Source organism: Lates calcarifer, linkage group LG17, assembly GCF_001640805.2.
Source record: "Lates calcarifer isolate ASB-BC8 linkage group LG17, TLL_Latcal_v3, whole genome shotgun sequence".
Classification (NCBI taxonomy): domain Eukaryota; kingdom Metazoa; phylum Chordata; class Actinopteri; family Centropomidae; genus Lates; species Lates calcarifer.
This window is the reverse complement of record NC_066849.1, coordinates 9,756,917-9,774,760: the sequence shown is the minus strand read 5'-3', so window position 1 is coordinate 9,774,760 and position 17,844 is coordinate 9,756,917. Positions and strand designations below refer to the sequence as shown.

General features: G+C 42.0%; 1 protein-coding gene across 1 annotated transcript in view; it reads left to right on the top strand.

Moving 5' to 3' along the window:
* Positions 1-16,823, top strand: part of atp8b3 (ATPase phospholipid transporting 8B3) — a 41,168-nt gene extending 24,345 nt beyond the window's left edge. The window contains 23 exon segments of the mRNA XM_018667393.2: positions 252-324; positions 572-642; positions 1,318-1,409; positions 1,530-1,688; positions 2,706-2,794; positions 2,885-3,078; positions 3,187-3,395; positions 4,616-4,647; positions 4,766-4,922; positions 5,342-5,530; positions 5,656-5,768; positions 6,543-6,662; positions 6,664-6,711; positions 7,078-7,189; positions 7,294-7,369; positions 7,454-7,577; positions 8,378-8,564; positions 8,708-8,931; positions 9,049-9,132; positions 9,216-9,440; positions 9,751-9,889; positions 9,994-10,124; positions 10,653-16,823. Coding sequence (XP_018522909.2) covers positions 252-324; positions 572-642; positions 1,318-1,409; positions 1,530-1,688; positions 2,706-2,794; positions 2,885-3,078; positions 3,187-3,395; positions 4,616-4,647; positions 4,766-4,922; positions 5,342-5,530; positions 5,656-5,768; positions 6,543-6,662; positions 6,664-6,711; positions 7,078-7,189; positions 7,294-7,369; positions 7,454-7,577; positions 8,378-8,564; positions 8,708-8,931; positions 9,049-9,132; positions 9,216-9,440; positions 9,751-9,889; positions 9,994-10,124; positions 10,653-10,895 — 3,091 coding nt within the window. The 3' untranslated portion in view covers positions 10,896-16,823.
* The last annotated feature ends 1,021 nt before the right edge of the window (positions 16,824-17,844 follow it).

Genomic DNA, 17,844 nt, shown 5'->3' with positions numbered 1-17,844 from the left:
AAGTCTTATAACTTATACGTCTTATAAGTCTGATTTGCTCCTGTGTTTACATTTGTCACTTGACTTTCTTGAAATTTACTGTAGCCATTGTCTAGTGTTAGTCCATGTATTAATTATTTTGGGATCTCTGAATATGTCCTTAACATAATACATACATAATTTTGACCAGATACAAATTATGTAGTTCCAGTAGGGTAGTAATGCACCTTACTTTTTAAATATGCTTTAAGCTCTTCTGTTCTCTGTCTCAGTTTCAACACAGCACAGTGGAAGGACTTGTGTGTGGGAGATGTGCTGCGGATCCACAAAGACCAAGTCATTCCTGTGAGATACTCAGTTTATAGAAAGAAAACCTAAATGAAGATAACAGTGTTGTTTTAAAGAAAACAAAGTGTGTGATTGATCATTATTTGTGCAAGTAGAATACAATTAGCTTGCACTGTAGACATCTGTAATAAAGTAGCACCTTCCTAAAATTGAAAATTTCAGCCTAGATGCATGAATTTTGAAGTCAGTTTTTCTCTATTTGAATTCACAACAAAGTATTTTTATATTTTCTCTTTCCTCACAGGCAGACCTTCTCCTCCTGTGTAGCTCAGAGCCTCACAGTTTGTGTTATGTAGAGACAGCGGACATTGATGGGTAAGAGTTACAGTCGATTAATCTTTTCACTTATTCTTATACCTTATTCCCAACTACAATATAAATGACATACATGATTGTATGTGTTAACTTCATGAAAATTATACCAGTGGTAATAGTGGCAGTGTGTTTGTGTGCAATATATAAGAATATATATATAATAAAACTACAACATTTAGATTATGAATATAGTGCAATAATATATCATAGTAAAAATCATTGCACAAATAGTTATTAAAAAGTTTTTAAGAAGAGATTTTGAAGGTGATACTGATGTTAGAGGCCCAAGCTCTTCAAGCTCTGTAGTTCTGGGGCCTTTCACGATAAAAACTTGGTCGCTGTTAAAACTCTGGAACAGCCAGATGAGCTCTGTTTGCACATCTCAGGCCTTGCAGTGGCACATAGAGGGGTAAAAGATGTACAGTACATTTTGGGCCAGATACATTATATCAGTGCTTTAAAAGTGATCAATATAATATGAAAAGTTGCTCTACATCTTTGAGCCAAAGTGATCAGTGATCAGAATTGTATCAATGTGATTTTGTCATAAATTAATAATACAAGACTCTGATTATTTACTTGCACACCGCATCAACTTCTTAACTACTGTGTCTGTTTTGTGGATCAACTCTTTACTGTTGACTGAACTGAAAGTCCTGTCTTTTCTGCATACAGAGAGACCAACCTCAAGTACCGGCAGGCACTCAGTGCCACACACACCAAGCTGACCTCTCACCCTTCAGAGGAGGCCCTCGCTGCCTTTGATGGTGCATAAAGGATTTCTATCAAGAATGCAGATTCTAGATGTGCTCATTTTAAAGCAGAGATAAAAATTGCATTGTGCTAAGTAAATGCAGTAAAAGCAAATGTAAGCTCTCATTTCACAGGTGTTGTGCTCTGTGAGGAACCCAACAATCGCCTGTACACCTTCAGAGGCCAGCTACACTGGGGAGGAGAGTGTCATCTGCTGGACAATGAGCACATCCTCCTTAGGGGAACAGTCCTACGCAACACAGAGTTTGCTTACGGCTTGGCCATTTACACTGGTACATGTAGAACAATTTATTCAGTTTCAAAAAGAGGATATCAAATCTGATTGCTCTGGAATTCCTTTTCTTAAGAAATGAATTTGTTCATAAAAATGGGTACGAGCCGCCCTCAAGCTGGCCCGTTGAGTTTGATACTAAGTCTCTTGAGGCGAAGGGGATGAAGAGGAGCCTTGGTATGTGGCACAATGCTCCACAGAGGTGTAAAAAAAAAAGAGATAATTCTAACAAAATGTTTTGTTTTCAGGCCACCTATCCTTATTTCACCTTCTACTATGGCCTTCCAATGACAAATTTTATTATGTGGAATAAATTATACTGCTAATTATGGGCAGTGCTTAACTCTTGCAGGAGTGGGTCTGTTAATGTCTGGCAGATTACAGGCTCCTCCTGTCTTTTAAGTGATCATTGATCGGATATTACTGAACCAGGCAGAGGTGTCATGGATCTCGCTGCTATGACCCTTTCAGTTCTGGTAAAGCAGATCAATAGATCAAATTCTTCCAGAGATGGGTTTTATACCATTCATCAGAGAATGTCTATTGGTATGACCCCAGTTTAGCCTGATTATAACTCTTAAACCTCCTCACACACACTTGACATAGCCGCCTTCAAACTAGGCATGATCAAGGTTGACATATTATTGTCTTTGTAGGACTAAGTTATCTGTCCTTGAACAGTTTGAAGATATGATGCACGCTCTCAGTTTTGTCATTTCTACGCATTCAGCTCGATGTCTTTCCGTAGTCTATGTGAGATTGAGACAACACAACTGAAAAACATAATGTGATACTTTATTGATCCCTGCGAGGGAAATTCTCTCTTCCCCCTGACCTCTTGGCAGCGGGGTCAGACACCCTCTGGTAGGGATTCAGCATCTGGCTCAAGGGCACATCAGCAGATGCTTGCTGACATGAGGGCTCGAACTCTCACCCTCTGGCTGCAGGAAGATCTCTCAACTCACTCGGTCAGGCCACTGCAGTGATAGACATCTAATAGCAGTCTGTTCTGTACCAGGCGCGGACAGTAAGATCCTGAGGAACTGCGGGAAACTGAGAGTGAAAACGACACGAACGGAAAAAGTTTTCAACAGGGTGGTGATCGGGGTGAGTGGGTAAAAGGGCAGGGGTGTGACAACCATGGGGCATTTTGTGGAATTCCTCTAAACTGAGTTTGTCTATATTCTGAATCTACAGATAGTCCTGTCCGTGTTGCTAGCAGCTTTATTTCTTGCTATTGGCAACGGTGTGTTTTCGAGCCGGGTCATGGGCCAGATGGGGGTTCCATCTGGTCTGGTGGTTGACAGCAATCCAGCCTACACTGGTTTCCTTGCCTTCTGGAGCTACATCATCCTGCTCAGCCCGGCCATGCCCATAGCCCTCTACATCACGTTAGTTACATCTACAGTACCACACTTTAATACGCATGTATAAAGCACTGTTGTGTTTGCCTGTGTACTGTCTTACTGTGTATCTGTCTTCCATGTCTGTGTCCACAGGTTTGAGCTGATCCACACGGTCCACAGCCTTTTTATTGGCTGGGATTTAGAGATGTATTGGCAGCAGGCAGAGAAACCGGCCCAGGCTAGGAATACCTCACTGAGCGAGGAGCTCGGCCAAGTGGGATACCTGCTGAGTGACAAAACTGGGACACTAACTCAGAACCGCCTGCTCTTCAGACAGTGCTGCATAGCGGGGGAGATCTATGGTAACAATAAAAAGCCACTCATTCTATCTCACATTAATGAACTGAAACTGTCTCATCATTTTTCACCTAGTAAACTACTTCTCTATGATACAAAGTAAATGCTCTGTGTGATATTTTAATTGTCCAAACTAAGAGAAAACACCAACCCTTTGCCAACACAAAACAAAGTATCTGTCTGGGCTCAAACGGCACAACTGAAATTAGACTTTCAGCCATTCAGACTTTTAAACATTCTCATCCTCTAATAAGAATAATGTCACCCATTTTCTTATATTTTTCCTGCTCTTTTATTTTACCTAAGCTTCCACTTTCATCAGTATTTTCATCAAGTTATGAATGCAGCATGCTCTCAAAATCAAAATTTAATTGTCTGTTATGTAGCTATGTCAGGAACTAGCCATGGTTGACCATAGAGTTAAGACTGATAACAAAAGTCTTGTAACTTGTAACTTGAAAAAAAAATTAAATTTGATACTAATAAACCATTATTAGTCAGGTGACCTTGCACAATTCAATAGAAAAAAAAGTGTTTTTAAAATGGCTTAATACCATAAATTGAAATCCTGATGGAAAAAGGAGTTTTAAAAAACACTTTTCTCCATTGGTAAATGACACCGAGATCATTCACTGTGGCCTTCATAAAACTGGGATGTCAGGTTTTTAGAATAACACATTAGTGGCAGCAATGAGACACTTTTTTCACTCAAGAATTCTTGTGTGGTAGTTGATTGTCCAACAGTCCAGTCTGTCTCCAGGAACGTGTGAAGTTAAAAGATTGTATCCTGTCTAATAAACACGGTTATTTGTTTCCATAAGTAATAATTTATAAAATAGAGGTTGATAATGAGCAGTGAGCAAAGTTTCCTTGCAGGCTTACAGTGGAACAAAGATCCCTCTGGGGAAGCAACCTCACATAAACCATGGATGAAACTCATTCCTCGAGAGAGAGACGAGCAGACACTTAACATGCTCATATCCAACAGCCATGAGTACATCTACTAAATATTTAACACCTGCTCTCCCCACAGAAGACAAACTGTAATTGAAACCTTGTCAGAATCACATCAACCATATGTCGTATGTCTGAGCCATTTCCTGCCTCAGACACCATATCTTTCTTTGTTTCTTTCTTTGTTTCTTTCTTTCTTTCCCTCCGTTTCAGATGCTTTTTGCATTTTGTTAAGTATAATAATATATATAATATATATCTGTTTTTACAGGCGATGCATCAGTCAGGGCAGAAGATGTAGAGGTATCGTATTATTACATTTGTCTTTGAACTGCATCTTTCCTCATTTCTCTACCTCCGTATTTATTTCCACAACACGGTATCATTTAGTGTGATATCTTTTGTTTCTGTACTTGTGCAGCCCATGGACTTAAACTGGAATCCATACTCCTGCGGTGGTCTGTTCATGTCGGCTCCCAGCCTGGTGGAGAAGCTCAGAGGACAGCAGTGTCCGCTCAGCCGTCAGTTCCTTGCAGCACTGTCTTTGTGTCACACTGTCATGGCAGAGTGGAAGGAAGGTGAGCTTGTATGTGTGTGTGAGAGTATCCATAATGTTTGTGATTCAGACCAAACGAAGTGAGCTGCTATTCTCCATCTGATAAAATTGTCAAACCTCAGTTGATAGCTGACAGCAGAGGTGTGCTATTTGATGAAATCTTGATGTGCAAATCTTGTTTCCACTGTGTTTGTATTAAACTGACTGACCTGATGAAGGCGCTACAATTTAAAATTGTCAAAATACTGTAATTCACTGTAATCTCAGACACCACTTGTTCAGTGTTAACAAAACTTTAAGGCGAGATGCATTTTGTCTCCATTATTTTTCTACCTCTTAGCTACTGGTCTGAATCTAATGGAATAACAAGCACAGGTAAGGTTACTGACTGACACAATGGATGTTTACCTCTACCTTTGTGTGCTGACCACCCTCTCCCAGAGGCTCCAGTTTACCAGGCTGCATCCCCAGATGAAGAGGCTCTTGTTGGTGCAGCCAGGGAGCTGGGTTGGGTCTTTCTATCGAGGACAAGGGACTTTATTGTTGTCTCCGAGCTGGGTGTTATTCGACAATATCAGCTGCTGGCACTGCTTGACTTTACCAGCAAGAGGAGACGGATGTCTGTGCTAGGTGAGAGTGGCCCACTAAATACACAAAGAGAAATTATCCTCTATAGTCATACATATACTAAGTTCTCCCATGTCACCCTCTCTTCTGGATGAATGTATCCATATTGGTTTTGTGTTGTTTTCCAGTTCGGGAGCCAGAGGGCGGGTTAAAACTGTACTGTAAAGGGGCAGACATTGTGATCCTCGAGAGACTGCAGAAGGACTTTCCATATCAGGAAAGGACTGAAGAAGCGCTTGAGGTGAACTAGAGTTTCTACTGAACCAGTAGTGTATGCAGTACAGTACACCCACTGAGCCTACTATATATATATGGCACTATGTCAGGATATTTCCATTTCCATTTCAGTATTAAAGCAATTTAAAATTACGCACGTCATGTGAAAGTCCAGTCTTGCTGATTGCTGTGCACGGCCAAGAAATTGTCCTGCATTTAACAGTGAGGAGAAACATTTAAACACGATTTTCTTAAGGATTTAGCAAACAAGATACAACATGTTATTAGTGAGCTTTAGAGGTTCTGGCTGGAGCTGGATTTTGTCATCTTTGGACAGAACCATGTTAGCTGATTCCCCTGTGTCCAGTCTTTATGCTGAGCTAAGCTAAGTGGCTGCTGGCTGTAGCCTCACATATAAGCATATTTCCTAAATACTGACCATGCCCTTAAAGAGCAGTAAAACACATGAGTGTGTTAAAGCACATCTTGCCCTGTTTGACTGTAATAAGTCAAATACTGTCAAATAACTTACATATTTTCTTCTTCTAGATCACAAATACATGGCAGAATGAACACAGAACACCTTCTATCATTATTAGTAGCTGTCTGATCACTGTTTTGAGGATATGTTAAGAGAAAGGATCGGGCCAGTAGTCAGTCCTACTGAGACTAGTTGGGACATGTAGGACTAAAATGTTTATCTCATGTTTTCTCTGTCAATCCTTCAATTCTGCCCGACAGATCACTCAGTAAATAATGTGCGGCCTGTCAAATAACGTGTTAACTTATCTTCTGTCAGCTGTTTGCTCAGGCCTGTCTGAGGACTTTGTGTATTGCGGTTCGATCTGTTCCTGAGGCATCATGGGAGCAGTGGAGTAAAACTCTGGCCCAGTCTGCTGCCATGGCAACCAGTGACCTGTGACGCACTGCTGGAAAAGCTATATGATCAGATGGAGACGGAGCTGCAGGTGGGCTGCTCCTCGGTTTGATTTTATATGTTTAATGTCAGTCCTCCACTTAGAATGGTATAGCTGATCATTGACACAGCATGACCACTACAGTTAACTCTCTTAAATCAAGCTTGTGCCTGAGGATTTCTGCCCTTTACATTTCCCCAAATCAAGTTTCATATGTGTGGAGCAAAAAGTTGGTCTTTAAAGAAATAGAATCCTTGTTTCCCAGAGGCTTTGGTAAATGTGAGTTTTTTTCATGCTTTAAGGTTGAATATCATTCATGTCATCTCTATATCTCCTTGTTACCTTCGTGCCACTGTGTATTAAAATCAATATCCTGCAGGGAAGGTAAAAACAAATGCTAACTTTCATGTTTTATAGCTTCTGGGAGTGACCGCCATAGAAGACCGGCTTCAGGAGGGTGTTCCTGAGACTATTGCTCTGCTTAAAAAGGCTGGACTTAAAGTATGGGTACTGACTGGGGACAAAAAAGGTATTGTGACAGTAGCAGGAGGGGGGAATGGCACCATTTTGCTACAAGAAAACAAAGTCTCATTGTGTTTTTTGTCTTTGCCTCTTTCTCTCCTGCCCTTGCAGAGACTGCAGTGAATATTGGATATTCTTGCAGACTACTGGATCCTGATACCAGATTACTGGAATGGCAGGAGCTGAGGTTAGCAATGATAAAAATACACAAATACACACACGTACACACACTCACACCATCTCATTGATCTTTGTGTGTTTGCCCCTGCAGGCAGATACTCCAGGCCCCAGACCCAGGGGTCAGTTTCTTCAAGGCCAGACAGACAGAGCTGTGGGCTGTAGACACGGAGACGGCTGGAGCAAAGACTGCTGTGGTCCTCACTGGACCTGAGCTGGTAAACACAGCACTGTACAGTAAATAGGTTACTTATACTGTGAAGTTTTCAAGCTGTCATCATAAAGTTTGCAAATGACTCATGAAAAGTTGTGTTGTTTATATCAAAGACTTGGCGAGGTCAGTTGAAAGCCTTGGATAATGTCTACATTGTAATAGGGTTTTGGACAGAAAGCAAAAGGTTTTAGGCAGTTATCAGTTCAGTATGAAAACATATACTGAGACAAAATTACTTGAAGTCCAGAATGGGGTCTCAGTGTATATAAACAGAAAGGTTTCTGTCAAAGCTAGAACAGCTTTGGTATTTTCACATATAAGATTTCTGTCTGTGCCTCTTTCTCTGTGCTTTTCACACTGGTTTGAAGTGCCGAGCTCTGCTGGAGAAAAGGTGATGTAACATACCTCTGTGCACCAATCGGGATTTAGCAACTTTTGAATCAAAATTTGATGACATTTGTGGGATAGTTTGCTAATTTTGCCAGGTCGCTGTGAGTCTAATCTGATAGAGCCACACCCACATGGAGTCTTAAACTTTTAATTAATACCTAAGGATCTTTCTTACATCCTGTGACTTTTGTCGCATTTGTAGTCATGAAGGTTATAGTGAAGGTTATAGTGTAAATCTATTTTTCAGGGGCTTTAAAATAATGCCTACTTCTAAGAGATGCCAAAGCCGTCAACAGAAATCATCTTGATCCAAAACATAAAGATGGCTGCTCCTCTTAATGTCCATTAAAAGATAGGGGCCATTTAATACTTGATATAACCTAAGCTGAGCTGTTTCATGATATTGTCCCCCAGGCAGAGTTTGATCAGAGACCAGAATGGGGAGCCACGTTCATGAGCCTGGCAGAACAGTGTCAATCTGTGCTGTGCTGCCGTGTGACACCTGGACAGAAGGCCGACATCGTCACATTGGTCAGGAAACACACCACCTCAATCACCATGTCCATCGGGGACGGTGCCAACGATGTAAACATGATCAAGAGTAAGTCAAGTGACAGAGAAAGAGTGTTTTGTAGCTCTAAACTATAGACAAAACCTACTAATCTGTGTATTCTGCTTTCCATGTTCACGTTTTTATATTTTCCTCCTTTTTGATCTCTGTCTTTTCTTACTGTTATCCACCAGCCGCTCATGTCGGTGTTGGACTTGCAGGTGTGGAGGGAGGTCAGGCAGTGCAGAACGCAGACTTTGCATTGTCCCAATTCAGGTTTCTGCAGAGGCTGCTGCTGGTCCACGGGCGCTGGTCATACAGGCGCATTTCCCTCTTCCTGCGCTACTTCCTGTTTAAGACTTGTGGCTTTGCTCTTGTCCACGTGTGGTTTGGTTGCTTCAATGGCTTCAGCGCTCAGGTTGGAGACATGTGGATTAAATTCAATGACATGGAGACTTAAAGTCACTAAATGAATTGAAGTTAAACATGGAGAGAACATCTTGCATTTATTCCACTGTCTGTTTCTCTCTTGCAGTCTCTGTATGAGACATGGTTCATCGCTCTCTACACAGTCTTCTACACAGCGACCCCAGTTATGTGTTTGGCCTTCTTTGAACAGGTGGAATACTGGTTTTTATGAACTGATTGATCAAATAAGGATCTCTGTCGTATAATACTTCACCCTGTGTCTTTCTGTCATAGGATGTGAGTGCAGAGAGCAGCCTGAAGTGGCCGGAGCTGTACATGACTGGACAGAGACACGAGCTCTCCAGCCCCCTGATGCTATCTCTGTCGCTCCTGTATGCCGTCTACTCCTCGCTCGTTCTCTTCTTCATCCCGTTCGGAGTTTTCTACAACACAGCCTTCGACTACCAGACCATGGCAGTCACTGTCTCCATGGCAGCCACATTTACCGCCACATTTGAGGTCAGGATCACATTTTACATTTTAAAAAAATCACAGATGATAGAACATCATAATTTAAAAATGATGGACTCTGCTCTTACAAGCTGGCCAATGGAGGCGGATTATAATCACAGTATCACAGCACAGCATGGTAACCTGAGCAGTAAATACTGGAGCAAACTGGCAAAGGTTGCTAATGTGGCCATTAAACTAATAATTTGAGAGGCTAAACTCTTGTATGTGCTACAAAATACCTCTGGAAAAAAATAACATACTGTATATCCACATGTATAATGGTCCTCTAATTTCAGTGCCTCTGTTTGTCAATCAGATCATGCTGCTGACCAAATACTGGACGAAGTTCAGTCTTGCGGCTCTGTGTGTCTCTGTGGTGATGTTCTTCATCTGTACCAGGATCACCCACAACAAACGCCTGTTTGAGAGAGAACCCTACGAATACAACTTCATTGGTACAATGATTATGTAACATGGTTTTCTTTTGATCTGATGAAGTGAAGGATCTGTCATCATGTCTGTGAACAGGTCTGATTGCTCTGTGTCTGCTTCTCATCAGGTGTATCTGATAAGGCATTCATTGATCCAGTTGTGTGGCTCACAGCTCTGCTCACCTCCTGGACGGCTGTTTTGCCCTCAATGACCGCTCTCGCCCTTAATGTCATCCTCACTAGCCACGACAAACACAAGGTGAGACATCTGTATGGAAAAATAAAAGACAAAGGCATTTTAGACAACAAGAAAAACATGTGGAGTGTCTGTTTATAAGGGTGTAGTTCACCTAGATGTTAGTAAGAATATTTATTGGCACTAAACACACAGAAAAGTATTCATTTATCTCAGCCTTTTGCCAAACTATTGAAGATTTTTACACTTCTATAGAATGTCTCCAAACAACCACTCAGGTGTTTTGGAGAAAAAGTCCAGTGGTTACATAATATTTTCACTATTTTTCTCAGTGATAATTCTCCAGTTGAGTACTTTTCAGAAATATAAATGTTTCACTTCAGCACCAGCTCAATATGATTTTGGATTTGGTTGCCAATTTATGTTATTTTGGATCTGTTAAAAAGGCTGAGATTGTGCACAGGCCTTTTTTTCTAAAATGGGATGAGTTGTTACTCGTGCATCAAGTTGTTAAGGCTCAGTTTCATTAAATGTAAACATTTATAATGGGTAAATGGTCTCTGATGTCACTCTCACCTGGCTATGATGTAGGTCCACAGTGTGTCCCACCAGCCTGTAGCGCTGAACTCAAGGTTCAGGAGAGGGACACCTCTCCGCCGTTCCTCTTACGCTCTCTCTCAGGGAGCTGGGCCCGGACGCCTCATCACCTCTGGGACCTGCATCCGCAGCACAGCGCCGCCGATGGATGAGAAGGTGACTGCAAGTAATAACTCCACTGACTCACAAGTCCAGATTCACATTAAGGACAATAATAACTCCCTGAATGGCACATGAATAACGTGTTTTTTAATAGGAAAATATGTGAATTTGTAGATTTTTTCTGCAACATTATATTTCTGTATTTTCATGTTTTTGTGGGCAATTCTTAGTGGAGCCAGCACTCTTTTGGATGACTACTATTTTCCAATAAAGTAAATAACATAATATACAAAATACATTATGTACCACAAATCTAGTTTATTACCTTTACATAGACAGTTTACCTCTGTATGAATATCTCTCCTCTCTGTTGTATAAGACTGTTGTGGTGAAAATCAAATATCCATCTGCTAGGGTCACAGGGGATTCCCGTCAAAGATCAAACCAAACACAATAAACCAACAGCATTGCTTTGTTTTACAATTGTTTTATTTGTTAATTTATTTCAAAACACGCAATTTTACCCATATTATCCTTTTAAGTTTTTATTTTTCTGTAACAGTTATTACTCAGATTTTTTTCCTTCTCAAAAGTCTCAACTAGAGTGAAACTAAAAGTCTTCCACAGGCTCTCCGGCTTCTGCAGTGGGAGGAGGGAAAAGAGGCTTTCTGACTAGACGTTGTGAGTGGGTTTATCCCTCGTTTCTGTGTTGGGTGCAAGTGTGTGTGTGTGTGTGTGTGTGGGAGTTATGTGTATGTTATGTGTGTGTGTGTGTGTGTGTATTTAAGTGCAATAGGTGGAATGTCCACATGGCCGGTAAATCACAGGACCCGTAGAGCAGCCCAGAGAGCTGAACATTGTCTTCTAGGTTTGGTAGCCAGATTGTCATACCTCTGATTTCATCTTTGGTTTCAGCAAACACTCTCAAAAGGCAGACTCACCCTCTCCAGCATGTGCCTGTGTCTGTTTGTGTGTCTGTCTGTCTGAGTGCAATATAAGCCACCATCTCCAGACGACTTTGTAAACTTAAGTAAGTACAATGTAAGTGTCTTTGCATTGATTGTGGCCCTTCCTTGGCTCTGGGGACAAAGACAGTCAAACATTGTAGAACAATGGAGCCATGAGCGGGGAGGATCAGCTTGCAAACATCAACATGGACTCCATTTTGATGTCAGTGGCAGTTTGGGGCATTCGTGTAAAGCTGTACGACATCAGTCTAGTGAAGCATGGGGCCGCTGTAGTGCTCGTCTTTCCCCAGCCGCTCTCTACTGTACCCTGAGCGACTGGGGGTTTCTCTGCCGGCTCCGGGCTCATGAGAAGTGTGTATGTGTGTGTGTGTGTGGGGGGGTGACAGGGGAAGAGGTCATGGAGGTCAAAGTATGAGTATTGAAATGAAGGGTGGGGTTGAGGGTTGTACACTCTGACCCAGCAGCAACGATTAAGATTGGGGGGGTCAGGTGTTTGCATAGTTCTCTGTGCAAAAGCCACCAACCGGAGCCATTTTTATTCCTCGCGGTTGGTTACATCATCATTAGATTAGCAGGAAATCGTGGCAGGTGATGGAAAATATGGTCTTTGCACCACAGCTTGTTTTTTTTTTTTTTTTTTTTTTTTTTTTTTGTACTCCATTGCACTACATGGTGGCAGGTGGGTGAAAAAAGTGACAGGGATGAGGAGGGAGTGAATTTAAAGTGTTTAATGAGTTTTCATTTTTGTTGCGTATCACGTCAAGCTTGAACTTTACTGTCAGATTCGGCTGTGATGAGGTGGAAGGACTGATGTGTCGGAGAATGAGGGGTGGTGGGTGTTGGTTGGGGTGGGGGGCAGTCGTTTGGCAGTCGGGCACTACAGCTCATCACGATTCAGAGAACCTCTTTTCCCTTGATTTTGTTCTTCCGTCCTCCCCTTCCATCCTCCCCACTGGCCTGCCCTCTCTCTACCTTTCTTGTTTTGAAACTGATTGTCTTCTACCATCACAAAGACACTTGGTTCTGATTGATTAACAGGTAACAGAAGAGGGAGAGCACAGTGTGACTGGGGGTGTCTACATCAGCCCCATTGGCGACACATTTGATCCCACGGTGAAATGGCACACACATATGCTGTTTGACAGGAAATGCTGACAACATTTCTGGTGGGATGACCGGTTGCCAAATGGCACTGCGGTTGGTCGGTCGGTCAGTCAGTAAGAAATGGTTTCAAATTTTTGCATGACAAATATTGCAACCCATAGTAAAGGAACATAAAAAAAAGAAAACACTTTGTCTTCCACATTGATACAAATGAACACACATACCACAGATTGAAGAAAAGCATGTAGACAGACATACAGGTATATTCAAGGCCGCTCGGGCCTGTGTGTGTCCTATGATTAACTCCAAGTAAACAGCCTGTCTTTGGAAAAGCAAGACACACATTTCAGGACCCGAGCGAGGACCACAAGCTGAGGAATGAAGATTGAATGCTATTGATTGGGAGGAGAGGAGTTTGACCTCCCCCAGCACACACTGCCCCCTACTGTCTGGATTTATATACATCAAAGAAACATGGGGAAAGGGGAAGGGTTGCAACAACACATGCACACAACCAGTGAATCCAACAGTGACGGAAAATCTAAAAACAAGGACCCCTCCATGGCCTAAAACCCAAATCCTCCCACCCTTCTTTTTTTTGTTGTTTTGATAACCAAAATATCCCCCACCCCTTCTCCACCCACTCCCAAGTCTTTCCATCCTCCTCCTCTCCCCACAAAATCACAGGTCATTCCTGTTGGTTTCTATACAGTTATACAATATCCATGCACAAAAGAAAAAAGCGCACCTTCTTTTCAATAGGAGGTGCTGGTCTTTAATATTCTAAGAACATCAGGAGCACTTGAACACACCCAGGAACCTTCAAAAGTAACTGTGAAATTGTTTTTTTTTTTTTTTTTTTCTTTTTTCCAGAGAAAAGACAACTTAAAGGCAGAAGAAAGCTAACAATGAGTAAAAGGTTATTCCTCCTTTGGTTTAACATCAAATTTTTGGTTTAAAATTCAGCCCAAATCATATTTTTGTCATATCTTTTTCTTTTTTGTTTGTATTTTCCTTTAAATATACCCACCAATGAAAGAGCTTTGAACTAAACATCAACAAAGTGAGTAGCTCTTGCCCCCTCTCTCTCTATTCTAGCCTTCTCTTCTGTCTCTTCTTTTCTCATCTAACCCTCCACAGAAACATTCACAATGTCTTTTCCTTTATGAAAACAGTAAGTACATGCCGTAGCAAAAACAAACGAGAGAACGTACGAGAAAAATGAGCAAACAAATAAAAGGAATTTAACAGTATAAAGCTTCAAGTCACAAGTTCCAAAACTAACTATCATAGTATCATAGTTTCATAATCATTGTTATCATTAGCAGTATTATTTTCAGTTTAAATTACATAAAGTTTACATGAAAGGTTTTTGAGGTATTTCAGAATTAATTGTCAACACATGCCTACCGAGTCTTAGCACTAGCCAGGGGGAGAGGTCGACTGGACAGACAAGGTGGAGGGAGGAGAAAATTTGTGTCTATGAACTGTCAGTGAGTCTTCCACACTTTTCTAGTGCAGCCTCTGTGCTTGCACGCAGTGGAGAGGGAGAGAGATAGATAGAGAGAGAGAGAGAGAGAGAGACATTTAGTGGTAAGATTTTACAACTACAGCCCTCCGAGCGCTTGGATCCTCTGCCTTTTTACCCCCCTCTTTCTCTGTTACACAAAAATATCTCTGATGTGAGAGAGGTAAAAGTGGCTGAGAGTAAAAGCACACGGGGCAAAAAGAAAAAAAGAAAAGGAAAAAAAAATCAGGCTGTGAGCTACTAGAAGATCAACGATACAGTAACAAAGACTCTGACAGATTAAGGAGTAACATATAATTTTGTTTCAAATAAATAGTGTATAGAAAATGTTTTATAGACTTTCTACATGATAAAGTGCTTGTATTCTAGTGTATCAAGATGGAAAGTCAATATGGGAGAAAATGCTGACACAGCCCCCACTCTGTGTCCCTCTCTTTGGCCCCCCCTTTCTGTCCATCCAATTATGGGTGCATTGTCTGTGTGTGAGTGCATGTTTGTAAATGGGTGTGCAGTTTTATGCATGCACCCGCACGGCTGTGTATGTTTGTGTATGTGTGTGTATGTGTCCAGTGCAGTCCCACCCGTGGTTGAAGGGAAAAGGCACTCAACTCTGTCTGCAAGGCAGCCACCTCCTCCTATGTGGCACGATGCAGTCTGACTGCGCTGTTAGTACGAACATGTATGCGTGCATGTACGTGTGTGTGTCTGTAACAGTTTTGGGCAAAGAGTGGGGGGCTCTTTTTTTTTTTTTTTTTTGGGTTTGTGTCCCCCTAGGCAGTTTGGGACCGGTAGGCTGCAGTATCTTTGGTATTAGTGGCGGTTTCACAAACCACTCAGCTTAGTGAGGTAGCCACATTGGTTCTCACTACAAACAAATGCCATTTTGTCAGCCTAATACCTAGAGCTGAATCTAGCTATTTACCTATGCTCACTGAACTGTATACCACAAATTGATTTTTAGCTCATCTTCCTTTGGTGACTTTAACTCACTGCTTACAGCAATGTGAAGTTAGTCGGTACCTCCCTCTTCTACGACGACCATCTCTTATCTAATCTGCACCGCTAATCTGACTACATTGTTGGAAATGCTACAGTTGCATCTTAAGACCATACAGATAACTATTGAGTCCCGAGCTTTGACCCCCCAACCCGCCCTCCAATAAAACACACTGAATCAGCCAGTACATTTGGAGGTCATTGTTTTGTCCCCCTCCATTTTTACCCCATTCTTGGGGGCTCAGCTTAAAGGGGGCTGAGAGTACCACAGTTCTGACATGAAATGCCAAAAGAGAGAAAGCGTCCGTCATTTATTCTTCTCTTCAGCAGCTCCCTGTTTTTCTTTTTTTCTCTTTCTCATGGTAAATGTCTCCTCCGAGTCTATATTCACATAGAATGCAAAAAAAATACGTCCTTCATTGGCCTCGGTCCTTGCATCCCTCTTTTTTTTCCTTTTAAAAAGTCCTTCCTTTTTTGTTTTTGATTTATCAACAAGGTGCCTTACTTATGCACAACAGAGCACAATAGTAACAAGAAATAGAAACTTTGTGTCTATGGTACTAATTAAATACCCGCATCAATATAGAGAGGAAGAGAGAAAGAGAGGGGGGCAATGGGGTTAGAGGGAAGAGGAGGTAGAGAACCAAAGACAGAATGAGAGATTTTTTTCTTCTGCTTCAAAATGTGTCCAGTTATGTGTTGGAGACATTTTCTTTTGTTTGTAACACATACCATATTGTGTGTGTGTGTGTAGTATCTTTGTCATTTGAGGTTTGGTTATTGTATGCCTTAAAATCTGATTCTTTTTCCTGTTTCTGTTTTTTTTTACTAAAAAAGTATATTTTAATTCAGTTAAAAGCTGATTGTTGGTTGACTACGGCACACACCGCCCGTCGTCAGTGGGGGCGCACTATAGCTATGTGTGAACCCTAGTACCATATTCTCTGATTCGCATTAAGGCAGTAAGCATTGGCACTAATTATTGTAGCATTTTGTCAGCTGAGTGTGGTGGTTAGCTACTGATAACCCTTGTGTGGGAGTAACCAGGAGATTTGCTTTGAATCACATATGTTGAGAGCTTTTTCTTTTTTGCAAACAGATGAAAAATGGAAGAATGATTTGAAAAAATATGAAGCCTCCCAAAATAACGTAAATTAAACCTCCACTGCACCTCAAAAGTGCCTGTCTCGGTAAGCCTTTCCGTTACATTTTACTGTTAATTGTTGTACATTTCTATCCCCTCTTTCTGTAATTTCTGTGTTTGTATTGTGGACACTCTGTACGATTTTGATTGGTTAAATAAATCCCTGCCTTTGCTAAATCCCTGTGTTTTCAGCGTTTAGTTTAACCATCCCCCTCCTCCGGCTTCACCAGTGCTGGTTGGATGAAGAACAACAATAGGATAATGGTTAGCTATTGATCTGCCTTCAAAGAGCTGTGAGGGCCTGAATGTGTTGTGCCATGACTTCTCCTCAGCATCTAGTGGCTCTTCCCTCCCTCTCCTCCGCTCTGAACCCCCCCCCCCCCTTCGTCTAGTTGAACATAGGTGTCTGCTGTTGACAGCAGGGGGCACTGTTGCTCTGTCAGCGCAAGCGGGACTGGGGAGGGGAGAGGTGTGCTGCTGCTGCTGCTGCTGTAGTAGTAGTAGTAGTAATAGTGAGGCCTTTATGTCCCCATCTCCACTGGGTTCCATGTGCTCCTCTTACATTCTGCTTTTTTCATATGCAGCTGTAATGTAGTTGGCTGGATGCCCGAGCGTGTTGTTGTCGCTTGGTTCTCAGTTATTGATCAGAGGAAAAGCTCCCAGCAGAACAAAGAGCATGTCCAGACATCTCACCCGCCTCTCCTTTTGGTCAGAGAAACACAGACTCTAGGCTCAGGCTGAGAGTAACAATGACATGTCTCCCTACAGGCCTCCAACATCTGTGCAAAAAATATAGACCTGGGCCCGGAAGACCTGAGTATCTACTGCCGAGCGTCTTGAGTTTCACCTTCAGGAGGGGTCAAGGCCCCGCTCTCTCTGTCTGCATCGATTCATTTTTCAATTCATTAGTTTGCCGTATGATCAGGCTGAGCTGCTCTCTGAAATGGCTGGCCATCAGGGAATACCTTTGGCCGAGGAATGAAGGAGACTACAGGAGGAGGATGGGGTGGGGGGGAGGTAGAGGCGGAGAATTGGAAAGCCTTGTTGTTTTTTTCATAGGCTGCGTTGTTTTCTTTATGACGGCCTTGTGTGTGCAGGATGGGGCTTGGATAATAAGGCTATGTGCTGTTCTTGTTGTCAGATTTATTGCCGTTCTTTCGCCCTTGTTGCTTCCGTGTGCCGGCGTAGAGGGGATGTGAGAGAGAGAGAGAGTAAAGAAGCAGACACAAAGGAGGTGAGTTTGGGAGAAAAATTAGAATTAGTGGCTACTTGGGTGGTGAAGCATAATTCAGATACCATCCAGAAAAAAAAAAAAAAAACATCAAATCTTTGGTGTCTCTTTAC